Source organism: Hevea brasiliensis, chromosome 1, assembly GCF_030052815.1.
Source record: "Hevea brasiliensis isolate MT/VB/25A 57/8 chromosome 1, ASM3005281v1, whole genome shotgun sequence".
NCBI lineage: Eukaryota > Viridiplantae > Streptophyta > Magnoliopsida > Malpighiales > Euphorbiaceae > Hevea > Hevea brasiliensis.
In genome coordinates this window covers 10,270,235-10,283,999 of record NC_079493.1, presented here as the reverse complement: position 1 = coordinate 10,283,999, position 13,765 = coordinate 10,270,235, and the positions used below count along the sequence as shown (strand labels likewise).

Here is a 13,765-nt window from a genome sequence, read left to right as displayed (position 1 = left end):
GTTTTGAATATCTTTCGGTGGGTGAGGAAAGATTAATGGATTTTGGTTATGATAGAAAAATTGTTTGATTAGCAAAGTTTCTCAACCTTATTATTTATTTCTCTGAAAAATATATAGAAAACTATAAGAAGGGAAATATAAATAATTAAAAATTTCGTTATTTTTTAATTTTTTTTTTTTGAGAATTTTTAAAAATTTTTTAGTTAGCATATTAATTTGTAAATTGATAATATAAGTTCACATAAATATTTGTGTTGATTAATAAAAAAAATGTATTATAATTAAAATTTATGAATAATTTTATTATATTCTAATGGACAAAATTGAAGAATCGACAGCGAATTAATTGGACAATTTTAATCCTCAATTTTCTGCGTGCAGGTTGCGCTGTCTTTTTTAATATAAAGAAAAGAAAGCGAAATAAAATTAACAAAACACCAACACCTGGCCTGCTCAGCCACAGCTACCTTCCAACCCCAACAACAATAACGTTAACATCTCTTCTTCTTCTTCTTCTTCTTCTTCTTCTGGTATTCTTCTTATTCTTTATTTTGATTGATCTGTATGCAGAGAGATTAATATTAATTTTTATTCTTCTTCTTTATTATTATAGCCATTTTAGGAGCTTTTACTCCCTCTACAGTTCTTCCCTTCTGTCCTCCCTCGCTCTAAATTTTCTAGTTTTGTTCTTTCCTTCTCTCTCAGACTGAGCACTGCCACAGAATTACCCATAGTACTGTCAGATCTGGGCTTTGCTTTTTTTGGCTTCAATTTTGATCAATCGGATCTGGGTTTGTTTGTTTCTCTCTATTTTCTCTTTTTTCAGATCTATATTTCATTATGTGTGTCAAGTTTATTGAATTTTTTTTTTCTTTTGGGGCAAGAAGCCAAACCCAGCTCTGATTTTATCTAAGTTGTTGGTTCAATAATTTATGCCTTGAATGATGTATTTGATGTTAAGCCTTCTGTGTTCGTTCATAGGTTGGTGTGATTTTATTTTTTTTCCTTCTTCTTTCTCTTGGTCTTTGTGAAGGACCTGATGTTGTATTTTAATGAATACAATTTGTTTAGTCTTTTCTTGGTTTACCTGCAATGTGCGGTATCTAGAAATGGGTTCTGTGAAAATTCAGTCTATAGGATCTTATCTTAATTGAAAGTTCAACATAATCGTACGCCAAATTTTGGGTGGGTGATTGATCCGTTACAAGTTGCACTAACATGTAAAATTTAATTGCTTAAATCGTTTATTTTCTCTGTTTATGGCTTAAATCTATTTGGTGTGGAATTAGGGTTGAATTCAGTTTATTTGGATTGATAGTTATGTTAATAGTGTTGTATGTTTACTTCTAACAAGCTTCATTCAAAGTTTTCGAACATATGGCTTTTAATTTTGCAGTTAAATTTCTTTAGTACTTGTTAATTTATTTGTTGTTGAGGTTTGATTTTGAAATTATTTTTGCATTTTTTTCCTTCATTTTCTGGTCATGTCAAAATTAATTTGCAATTTACCTCTACTTTTTTTTGTCTGAGTTATAGGAATACTTGATTCTATAAAGGTAATCTATGGGAAGGTTAACCAATTGTTGGTATCATTGGCTTGTTTCTGTTGTACCTTGAACATTTTTTTTCCAACAATTTACATCATATTTATCTCATTCTTGGTGTGGAAATCTAATCAGTTAGATTTCTTTTGAACAGTGCACAAGAGGGAACTTTGAATTGCACTCTGTGATTCACACTGCTAGTATATATCACTGCTTCTTACAATGAAGAAGGTCTTTGATCAAACTGTAAGGGACATGTAAGTATGATGTTTACTTTCAGTGTTTAGTGTAGGGGTGGTAAATGACTAGCGTCTACGCATTTATCGTTAGGAGCTGTTTTGCAATGAAATTGAGGTGTGTATCAGGATGATTCCTACTGATACAGAACTTTGAAAAACCTCAGACGTGTTTAACCTTTAACAAAGCTTTTGTATATTAGTTCATGCATTATGGAACCATATTTGTCTGATAGTTTCCCCTTCACTGTGTTGCAGTAAAAGAGAGGTCAATAAGAAGGTGCTTAAAGTTCCTGGAATAGAGCAGAAGGTAAGATTTTTTCGTCTCTTGCAAGTTCTCCATTCAGTTGAGGATGTTAAAGTTATTCTTGTTTAGAAATGGATTTTTAATTGTCATCATGTGCAATACCATCTGCTCTCAGTGCAAGAGCTCTTACAAAAATATGAGTCTTATTCTTTTTCCTTTCAGATACTTGATGCAACTAGCAATGAGCCCTGGGGTCCTCATGGAACTCTCCTTGCAGATATTGCACAGGCCACTAGAAACTAGTAAGATTGACTAATTAATCTACAGATACTCTTTAATATGTACGTATTAAAGAAAAGATAAAATTCATTTTTAAACATCCTATGCAGTCATGAATACCAGATGATCATGGCGGTAATCTGGAAACGGATAAATGATACTGGCAAGAACTGGCGGCATGTCTACAAGGTCTGTTTTGTTTCTCTACACTTGTTTCATGAAGTGTGATATGCTTATCATTTGTTGCCTTCTGTGAAAAAGAATAATGTAACTGATATATATGACCATCTTCAAGGGACTTTGTTGTTAGTTATGATATGAGCTCTTCAATTTCATGATGTACGATGCAATTTATAAGCCTTATATAATTGGCATGTGCCACTTTTCTTTCCAGCATTGCATTGTAACAGATAACTGAATACTTGTGCCTGGCTTCAGGCTTTGACTGTATTGGAATACCTTGTTGGTCATGGATCAGAGCGTGTAATAGATGAGATAAGGGAACATGCATATCAAATATCGGTAATTTTCCCATTCCTGAATGACTTTGAGAACTATAGTGTTGGCACATGCAATTATGCATAGCAACTATCTGATTACCCATAATAATCTATTTCTTCTCCTCCATTATAGACATTGGCAGATTTCCAATATATTGATTCTAGTGGAAGTGACCAGGGTAGCAATGTCAGAAAGAAATCTCAAAGTCTTGTGGTCCTGGTTAATGATAAAGAAAGGATAATCGAAGTTAGACAAAAGGCTGCTGCTAATCGGGACAAGTGAGTGTTGCTTGAACCAAGTTGACTTGAAGCTTTCATATTTATTTCTCTTGTCTTTGTATTGTTGTTTCTGAATTCCTTTTATTGGTGACCTGCATCACCAACATAGTAGCTTAATTCTTCACTATATGGCATTTGGAATATGATTCCTACTACATTATAGTGTGTTTTACAACATTTTTCCTTCTAGAAAGTACAAAGGACATAATTGAATGGAAACGTAGCACTTTTGAAGGGAATTAATTGCTTGGGGGGATTATAACTGTTGAGGTTTTGATAGGTTCCGCAACACATCAGTTGGTGGAATGTATAGACCCAGTTCCTATTCAAGTACTGGAGGATATGGTGACAAATATGATGATGACCGTTATGAAGGCCGCTATGGAAGTAGGGATGAAGATCGAAATGGATATGGCTATGGGAGAGAAAGAGAATACAACTACAGGGATGATGATAGATATGGTAGATATGGGGACTCGTATAGTCGTGATGGAGATCGGTATGGCAGAGATTATGAAGAACGCTACAGCAGAGATGGATACAGGGATGATGACTACAGGGGAAGAAGTCGAAGCATTGATGATTATGGCTCAAGAAGCAGGAGTTCTGATAGAGACCGTGGTTTTCATGATGATGTTCAACCCTCATCTCGGTACTGTGGCTATTTCTGTAAAGAACTATTTATCATTATTTTGAGGAAAGGGAAAAAACTGTCAAATATTGAATTGGACAATAATGCATGTTTCTATTTAGATGGTCAAAATGGAGAAAATTTACATTGACATGAAATCATGAATGCATGCATTCAAAAAGGTGCTATATTAAGGGGATAAATGGAAACTTGGTGTATCTGTTTATTGATTCTATATTGTGTTTATATTTTTTAATGCTGTGAAGGGTTAGTGATATATAGATATGTTATAAAGCCTTTTTTGAGTTGCACATGAAAGTTTCAAGAAGTTGATGAGAAAGGAAATAATTAGAAGATCATGAATGTTGGACCTGCTGTAGTTAGGAGAGAAACATGTCATGTTGATTTGTTGCTCAAGTTAATGTAGTATTCATTTGAACGTGTTTGCAGCAAATTTATGTATTGAAACAAAGGTCCCAGAAATGATAAAAGCTTAGTCACTAAAGAAAATATTTTTGAAAAAGTTATTATGAAAAATGAAGAAGTCTCTGACTGGATTCTGGAATGGCCCTGCCTTAATTCAATACATGAGAGAGAAGTCACTTTGAGGAGGTATACTGATGTGTTAATAGGATGTCTAAAATAATTAATATTCTGGCCTGTGAGCTTCTGTTCTCTCTTGTAATTTTAACAAATATTGAAGGTGTACTATCATACCATTACTTGAAAAAAATAAATTGTTTTTTGCCCTGTGTTTCTGCAGTGATAGTGCCAGAGTTGATGATCAATCCCAGGATGGAAGGTAAGTTATAATTGATGCATTCTTAACTTGCTGGTGGTGTTGCACCAAAGTTGGTAAACTGCATATGACTAAATTGATTGTGTCAGTGTTGCCAGGCGGCATGAGCGAAAATTTTCTGAACAAAATATTGCTCCTCCTTGTTACGAAGAAGATTTAAGTGAATCACGAAGCCCTGCTCACGGTGAAAGGTATTAAATTTTATGGCATGGAAATCCAGTGAAATTCTATTCTCCATCATGTTTATTGATTTGATTAATTTTGTAGGAATGGAGAAATTTCTGCTGCATCTGCTCCTGGAGTTTCTTCTCCAGCAGCACCAAGAGCTTCCTCTCCACCTGCACCCAAAGCTGCTTCTCCATCTGCAAGCAATAATCCAAGTCAAGCAACTAATGTTTCTACTACAGCTGTAACTCCTGCAGGCCAGGAAGTTGAGGTGGCTGATGAATTTGATCCACGTGGACCTGGTTCAGGTACAAAGACTTGTGAATTTGTGTTTGTGTGCTAATGCAATATTTTAGTGTTTCAATGATTGCATCTTGTTACTGATCATCATTAGAATCTTATTTCACTTGTTCAGATGTTGTGTTTAACCAGGGTGCCGGCATGCTTGTTAGCATCCATGTTGAGCATTTTTGTACGATATGGTCTTCAATGTGGTTGTGATATTTGTTTATCTTGATATTAGAGTTCTATGCCATTGACATGAACAATAAAAGTGCATTTTAGACATACAATAATTACTGTGGTTAACCTACTCGCTTGAGTGTGTCATGCAGGTGCCCATTCTTATGAAACTCTCTTGCCTTTTTGGTGAATCATTTGTATTATGTGGATGAACTAAAGTTTCCTTGATGCCATGATTTGGTTAGAAAATTGGCATAGCTGATATGATATGACATTCCATTTGCCCTTGTTTGACACGCAAGTGGACAATTGCGAAGACAAATTCAATTATCTAAACAAAATATTTCTATGATTATGACAATGTTATTTTGGGTAATTTATATTACTGGTCATCAAACTTTGAGGCAATATCACCTCGGCCATTAAACTCCAATTTGTCCCAATTTCATCATTAAATTTTGATTTTCTACCATAGTTGGGGAGTGTGCTTCAAGCTCAAGGTTCAACAGGCGCTATGTCTAGTTTATTTACGGTATTTAGGCAGGTGACCCAACTGAGGCATGCACATTTTTATAGGTGTAAGGTGCAACAAAGGCATACTTTGTTATATTTTGACTACCACCTTTTGGTTTTTATATTTATTTGGTGTTATTGATCTGGAGATTGATGTAAGGTTGGGCTTTACATTATGATTGTTATATTGCTATGCACCCAATTAAATTTAAAGCAACAAAAAAATAATAATGACAAGGACTAGATTGGTGCTGCAATTTTTCAATGAAAATAGCACAAAAAAGAAAAAGGACAATTCTATCAAGAAACAAGGAAAAGAAAGTAGGGAAGAAGAGGGTGCTCCAACTATGATTTCTGTGATCCCTGTAACTTCTTTCCTTCTCTCTCTTTTGGTCGCTTCATTCTTCTCTATTCTTCAAATAGGACCTTATTTCTTTTTCCTTAAATCTCCCGAGTCGTTCTCAGTCCTCTGTCTTCCTTTTCTTTTCCGCCGCCCTCTCCCTGTCTTCTTCTCTACTCTTCCTATCTGTTACCTTTTGTTGTTTTCCCCTTCCATTCTTCCATTTGTTCTTTATTTCTTTTCCTTGTAATTTAATTTTTTGGTTTCGGTTTGAGTACCATCAAAACCAACTTTGTCGGTTTGGTTTGGCAAAATACCGTGAACTCACTCAAACCAACCTGTGTATGGCCCTACCTTGAATTCTAGGATACCTGGAATATTGTTTCACTTCACTTGTAATGAGATAGGCTTAGAACTTTTTTTTCCCCTCTCAAGTATGAATTCTAACACTTTCGTCTTTATGTTTTTTGTCCTTTGCCTTGGTAGAGAATATGGATCTTTATTAATTCTAAAAGTTATAATTCCAGAAGAGATCCTATATGCAACGCAGGCTTGTTAAATATGAATGTATTATGAAAGGAGTTTTGACTACAGTAACAGTCTTATGAATGTATTATGATAGTTTGAATATTCTAGCTAATTTTATTGCTTTTGTGCCTCCCTCTCAAATGTGCTCGCCTTGTGCCTAGGACTCAGGATTTCTTCATGCCTTAATACTGTGCCTTGTACCTTTAATAACTATGTTGTCTAAAAGGAGTCATGATGGCCAAAATTACTAAGGCTTCAGTGAGCAGCCTCACTTAAAAACCTGAAGTAGCACCCATGCTTAGAGAGTTGACCCTACCATTTCGGGTGAGGCTGCTCACTGAAGTTGGTTTTTCAGGTGGAATCTTGGCAATTTAGGCCATGATGAGTGCATTGTATATAAATCAAAGTTTAGGGATGAAATGACTAGTTGAAGTTTAATTACAAAGATCTAATGATTAATGATTCCAAAGTTCAGTTTTTTGATAATGCGCTTTACCTTCACAAATATTATTCTGTTATGCTATCTTAGACTCGTCCATGTTGAAAAAAAAGTTCTTAACAATTAAATGTAAAAAGTTCTTTGGTAGTTTACTAGTTCCAGGTAGATGTCTAATACTGCAACTTCAAAATAATGTCACATACTTGTGTAAATTTGTAGAAGCATTTGTTTGCCAAAATATGAAATTTAGCCCTTAGCACAATTTGTAGCTTAAATGAGAAAGTGCTAGGAAAGCTTTATAACTGCTGATTATTCGCGGCAACTAGGCCTTACGAGAGGGGCTCTGTCTTGACTGACCTGAACTATTTGGTTATTTTGGTTTGATGAACTATAAATTTTAAAGTTCCATTGGAGAAGGACTATAACCTGCTTTTTGTTACTGTTCTCCTCTTTATCCACCTCTGTATACTTAAGAGAATCAGATTTCTTACAAATGATTGCTTAAAAGATTCTTTTTTTTTTTTTTTAAAAAAAGTTGTGTATCTAGGACTTAATAACAAGTGACTAAGAAAAGCAAATCGTAACTGTTGATTTCTTATAGTGTCTCTGTTCTACTTAGCATTTCATTAGCTAAGGGCCTATGTGACTATTTGGCATCCTTGCTTTTTTTTATTTTTTTTTCTTTTTTGCTGGTTGTCTTATCATGAAGAATTTTATATGTGCAAAATAAGTTGATGAAACAATTAAAAATTGCTTTTTATGGTTTTCTCTTGTTTTAGGAATCTGTTTTTCGCTTTAAGACATTAAGTAACAAAAACAAACATTTTTATAATATATTTTTAAGTATTGAATAAAAGGAAAAAAGAGAGCATCGATGCCATTTTCCTTTTCTGTTTTCTTTTCATACAAAAAGTTCTGTGTAAATTACTTCTCAGTTCTCACCATAAAAATCCTAAGGTACATGTTTCCTACAGCAAGGAAAGTGTTATAGTGATTATTTTAACATTCTTGTCCTTCAGCAAATTGACCTGCACCAATGTTCTTTTTGCCTCAATGGTAGATTGGAACCCAGTTGAACTGGGTATTAAGGGTTAGATAGGGGTAGAGGATTCTGTTGTTCAGTTCCGAATTGAATCGAAGCAAACTGGCAAAACTGAAAAACCAAATTATCTATTATATCTAACCAAGCCAAACCAAAATGAAATTTTGGGTTCGGTTTGGTTCATCAGTTTTCTTCCCATTCCACCAATAAACAAAACTTGAGAAATACAGCAACTTTCAACAGTTGATTCACAGCAACATAAGGCACAGAATCAGCCAAAGGAAAAAAATCAGCCAAAGCAAAGAGATTTGGCTTGAAAAACTGGCTTCAAGGGAAAAAGAATCACCCAAAGCAAAGGCCATGTACAAGCAAACTGCAAAAGAACTCCAATAAGGCCATGATTTCTGTGGAAAATTGAAATAGCTGAACAATCAAAACCCATGCAAATGCCGAACAACAAACCCAACTACCCAATCACCCAACCCTGTGATTAGCGATGACTGACGAGAGGACCAGCCATGCTGCAATGGCGATGGGTTGCACACAAATGCAGCAGAGCACCTGAGACTGAGAGTAAAAGCCAATGACAACGAGAGGAGTGAGGGGTTGCACAGCAACTTGGGTCCTCTTTCTGGAGATGAATGGGGTTTCACAGCCACATTTGCAACTTGGGTCATCTTTGCGTTGGATGCAGAGCTCAGTCATGGGAAGGATGGCACTGAGGGAGACTGAATTGAAATAGAAATAAAAAGTGCGAGCCGAAGAGAGTGAAATGAATTGAAAGTGGGCAAAGGGGACAGCGGGACGCAAAACATGAGAAAATTAGGGATTTTACAACCCTACAAAACAATGCTGTATAAGGAGGCAATATATAGAATAGGTTTGGTTGGTTTCGGTTTTTTGACTGAATTAATTGAACCAAACTGAAAAACCGAAAATTTTTTATAACAATAACTGAACCGATTAGACTAAAAAATAAAATTAAATCGATTCAGTTTGGTTCAGTTAAAACCGATAACTAGTCACCCCTAGGGTTAGACTGTCTAAACTATTGTTATCATTATTAGTAGGATTTCCCTGATGGGTAGGTGCAGGATTGGGATTAATGGGGATGAATGACTTGTATGCTTGCATGGAGTGTGAAGTGTTATGATAAGATGGTATTTGATGTTAATTGTGGAAAAAATGGTTTTAAGGAGTTAAGATTGGCTTTTGTTGCTGTTAGTCTTGCAAAATAACTAGAAATTCTCATCTATCGTCTTTTATTTTTTTGTTTTATGACAGATGGCCTCATTCCCTCAGCTGCTCCTGCTGTTGCCACTACCTCGAACAATGCTGAAATGGATTTACTTGGCTCTCTGTCAGATTCGTTTGCTGCAAATCCATTGGCCATTATGCCAGTGGCCTCTGCAACTACATCCTCTGAAGCTGATGCCCAAGCAAACTTTTCAGTACCCGCATTTGCTGCAACACAGCCAGCATCTAATGTTATGAATCAGGTAAGCACAATATGTTACATTATATATTTGTAAAATCCATATATCTTTAATGGAACCCTTCTGTGGGATTCAATTGTAAGAGCAAGACCCTGACAATATTTCCTTTTGTACACGGGCTTGCACAAGTTTTCAGTTTGGGTTGGTGTACAGTTGTCACATTCACCAATATTTTGAAAATTTTTCTGAATTTTGGAGTGTGAATTGAAATCGGATGAGTCCAACATAAAGTGGTCTGGGTGGCATAGTAGTTGGTACACGTGAAAAAAAAATTATTGCAGTGAACATGTCCTTGTTATAGAAGTTCTTTTGAAGTATGAAATATCATTCGTTTCAGTGGATGTACAACAAGGTGTGATTACTTGAATACAAGTGTTGGACACAACACTTGTGCTTTTTGATTGGCTCATAATAATAATAAAAAAATGATAACAATCTTGCTTGTATATCTTCTTGCAGATTTTATATTAGCTGATCATATTGCCATTCTTTTATGTGCTGAGTTATAAGAATGTGTAGAAACCCTCTCACTCTAAATTTGACTTGCATCTTTTTAGGCTTAATTTCAGCTGTGGTTTTGAAATTATAAGTGAATTTCATGATGACTATTGAACTTTAATTTGTATTGATAAAACCACTCTAATTTTAATTTTGTCTCAATAAGTTTAATGTTACTAAATATTTTTGTAGAATTTTGTCCTTTTTTTTTTTTTAAAATTTATGAACCAAGTAGAAAGCCTTGTAGCCATTTTTAATATAAAAATATTATAAAAATATTGCGTAGTTATTATTTAACAAATCTTATTGAAATTCTACCAAAATCTAGCTATAATGACCTTTATTGAAACAATATCAAGACTATGTGATTTTGTCATACAAATTGAAGTTTAATGAGTGTGCTGAAATCATTAATATGTTTGATGACCATAGGTGAAATTAAGTGAAATTAAGGCCATCTTTTATCATGAGTAGTAATTATTTTGGTGTTCAAAAGTTTACAGTTCTAATTACAAAATCTATGCCATTGATGCAGCCTTTTGAAGATCCATTTGGTGACAATCCGTTCAAGGCTATCCCAGCTTCTAGTGATAATGACACTATCTCAGCTCAACAGCAGACTTCTGCCTCTGCAGCCACTTTTCAGCCTACTGTGAATCAGAATGCTGAAATGCCCCCAACAGTGCCACGAGACACAGTGAATAAATTCGACTTTGGAGATGCATTCTCTGGCATGACTCACTCAGCAGTCAATGTTCAACCAGCCTCAATGAACTCACAGTTTATGCCTCAGGAACCAACTTCACACCAGGAAACTGATATTCTGGCAGACATCCTCCCACCGTCTGGTCCTTCACCTACTGTAACTACACAGACAGGTTTCTCAGCTTTGGCTGGTCAACCTGGAGAGCCAACTGCTAGTATTTATGGAAGCTGCAATTCACAGGCAGGATCTGTGGCACCCATAGCTCCAAACGTAGCTCTAAACATGAGTCCTCACCCTGCACAATTCAACAGTGGTAACTTCCTCACGCATGGAGGATCTACTGCTCCTTTCCCTTCAAACATGGCTCCACAAACGCCAGCTGGACCAGGGACACAATTTAACAATGGAAATTTACTTCCACAGCAAATTTCTGTGGCCTCAGTTGGCTCACCCAGTTCTCACCATCTTGCAAGTGGACCAACTCCACAGTATAACAATGGAAACTTTCTCCCACAAGGTTCTGCTGCCCAAGTTGCTCACCATACTTCAAGTGGGCCACCTTTACAGTTCAACAACGCAAACTTTCTCCCACAACAGGGCTCTGCTTCCCCAGCTGTCTCACAAGCTGCTCACTATGCAACAGGAGCAACTCCACAGTTTAACGATGGTAACTTTCTCCCACAGCAGGGTTCTACTGCCCCAGTTGGCTTACAAGTTGCACACCAAACTGCAACAGGAGCAACACCACAATTTAACAATGGAAACCTTATGCCTCAACAAGGGTCTGCTGCCCCAGTTGTTTCACAAGTTGGCTATCAAGCTCCAGCCGTACCTGCTGCTCAACATAATAGTGACTTATTTTCACAAGGGTCAAACACTCCCATGGCTTCTCAGACGGCTCCTCCATCTTCAACAGGATCGCTTGCAATAGTTCCACAATCATCCAAGGACAAATTTGAGACGAAGTCAGCAGTTTGGGCAGATACACTGAACAGAGGGCTAGTCAACTTGAATATCTCTGGACGTGAGTTTTTGATATATATGAAAGTTCTTTTGATTATCAATTAATATTTTTGTTTTATGAGAGATGTAACATCATGGCCTTTGCAATATACAGCTAAAATCAATCCATTGGCTGACATTGGAATTGATTTTGATGCCATTAATCGCAAGGAAAAGAGAATGGAAAAACCAACAACAGCTGCGGTAACATCTACTGTCACAATGGGTAAAGCTATGGGATCTGGTTCTGGAATGGGCCGAGCAGGTGCAAGTGCTCTTAGGGCTCCTCCAAATAGCATGATGAGTCCTGGCATGGGAATGGGTGCAGGCATGAATATGGGCATGGGAATGGGAATGGGTGGAGTTCCAGGCATGGGCGGTTATGGTCAACCCATGGGAATGGGGATGGGGATGGGGATGGGGATGGGCACGAACATGAACCAACCCATGGTAATGGGGATGGGGCAAGGCGGCCGTATGCAATCTCCTGGATCAGCCATGCCTGGTGGTTATAATCCCATGATGGGCACAGGTGGTTATACTCAACAGCCATATGGTGGAGGATATAGATGAGATTTATAGCTGCTTTGTTATATTGAAGTGTAATGAATACCAGCCATCTTCTTGAGGAAAAAGAGATGGCATATCACCCAATGTTACAATTGAAAAAGCATAGTAGTCTTCTATACAGGATGTATTTGGGTCATAGTTTGTAAACTTTTGAGATGTTGATGTGTATTCATCCACTTTTGGTTGCAATATCATTCATTTTGGGTGGGAAGAGTCAGTTTAGGGGCATTGCTGATTTCAGCTGTTGTGAATTTGTAATGTGCTGAGGTTACTCTCAATTTTCACTTAATGATTTTTTTCCTTGTAGCTTGTCAGATTTTTGTTGTGCTTGCCTACTCAAAAACAATAAATCTGGAAATTCATTTGTCTGATACATTCTTCTATTCCATGCTCCATTGTCTGAAATCAACATAGGATTTTTCGAGATTCAGTTTTTTTTTTTTTTTTTTTTTCCTTTTTTAAATGCGTAAGTATTTAGTTGGTGTTTGGTTCGTTCTTGAATTCAGCTGATACACCCTTAAGTAAGTGAACCAATTTGTTAACCTTTAAAGCTGATAGGCAAATGATCGAGGGTCAGCTTTATTTTTGGAGTTATTTTTCATTAATTGTAGATGATTTGATTTTTTTTTTTAATATAAATCACGTTACCCTTTTAAAAAATTTATTAATTTTAAAATTTTTTAAAGAAAATTTTTAAGTCTTTAAAATAGTTTTTATATTATTTTTGAAAGTCGGCATCATTTTTAGAAACTGTTACAATCACGTTTGACTCTGCCTTCAACACGTCGTCCCTCGCCCACCCATGATACCTTTCCTCCTTGAGTCGATTTTCTCAAATGATCACTCTTTCTCAAATGACCCACCACGAGTAATGGAGAGTCGATTTATTTCAGGCTGGGAAATGGGGAGACAGAGGATATCCCAAAGATTGAGCAGTGCGGGAGATAAAGCCAAGGACCAGGTTCAACAGGAAAAACGAGATTGTTGGGTATAGAGTCACCATTATTGTAGTTGTCTTGGTTTCTTTTGGGTTAGCATATTCAAATGGTTTAATTTTCACTCCCTTCTTTTTTATTTTGATTGTGTGTAAATTGATTTATCTTTTTTACTTATACTTGAATTTGATTATGGAATTATGTGAATTTTATTTCCATGGATTATTTGTTGTCTTCTTAATAGTTTTGGATTGGATTGGTATTTAATTTGTGATACGTTCTTCTCAATTCATTAATTAGAGTGAGAAATAAGAGGGAATTATAGAAATTTTTATTGTGTAGAAAGAGTGATTGAGAGGAGATTAAGAGAGAGAGAGAGTGATATTATTACAAAGAGAGACAGAGAGATATTTGAGTATATATGTTAAAAGAGAGAGATTTATCCCTAAAATTAATAGCTGATAGACAAATGATAGGTCCAATTAGGGGTGGCCACAGTTTAGGAATCGCCAGTTATGATTTCTGAATCATTAGTTTAGGTTCAATAAAATTAT

General features: G+C 36.0%; 1 protein-coding gene across 6 annotated transcripts; it reads left to right on the top strand.

Moving 5' to 3' along the window:
• The first annotated feature begins 372 nt into the window (after positions 1–372).
• Positions 373–12,649, top strand: LOC110643584 (clathrin interactor EPSIN 3). Of its 6 annotated transcripts, none has more exons than XM_058143990.1 (15): positions 376–530; positions 706–791; positions 1,699–1,801; positions 2,039–2,090; positions 2,250–2,329; positions 2,417–2,495; positions 2,745–2,828; positions 2,940–3,085; positions 3,366–3,737; positions 4,480–4,518; positions 4,614–4,706; positions 4,783–4,988; positions 9,289–9,503; positions 10,534–11,728; positions 11,822–12,649. In XM_058143990.1, the coding sequence occupies exons 3-15, from the start codon at positions 1,767–1,769 to the stop codon at positions 12,277–12,279; spliced, it is 3,054 nt and encodes a 1,017-aa protein (XP_057999973.1). In that variant the 5' UTR covers positions 376–530; positions 706–791; positions 1,699–1,766; the 3' UTR covers positions 12,280–12,649. The 6 variants fall into 6 exon arrangements, with proteins under 6 accessions (XP_057999977.1, XP_021651728.2, XP_057999973.1 ...); XM_058143970.1 differs by having other exon boundaries at positions 4,605–4,706; XM_058143994.1 differs by lacking the exon at positions 706–791 and having other exon boundaries at positions 373–530.
• Positions 12,650–13,765: the final 1,116 nt, after the last annotated feature.

Coding starts and splice junctions, on each gene's coding strand:
- LOC110643584 (XM_021796036.2), top strand. CDS start 1,767: ATGAAGAAGGTCTTTGATCAAACTGTAAGGGACAT. Junction 2,091..2,249: donor TTCCTGGAATAGAGCAGAAG/GTAAGATTTTTT, acceptor TTTTCCTTTCAG/ATACTTGATGCAACTAGCAA. Junction 11,729..11,821: donor CAACTTGAATATCTCTGGAC/GTGAGTTTTTGA, acceptor TGCAATATACAG/CTAAAATCAATCCATTGGCT.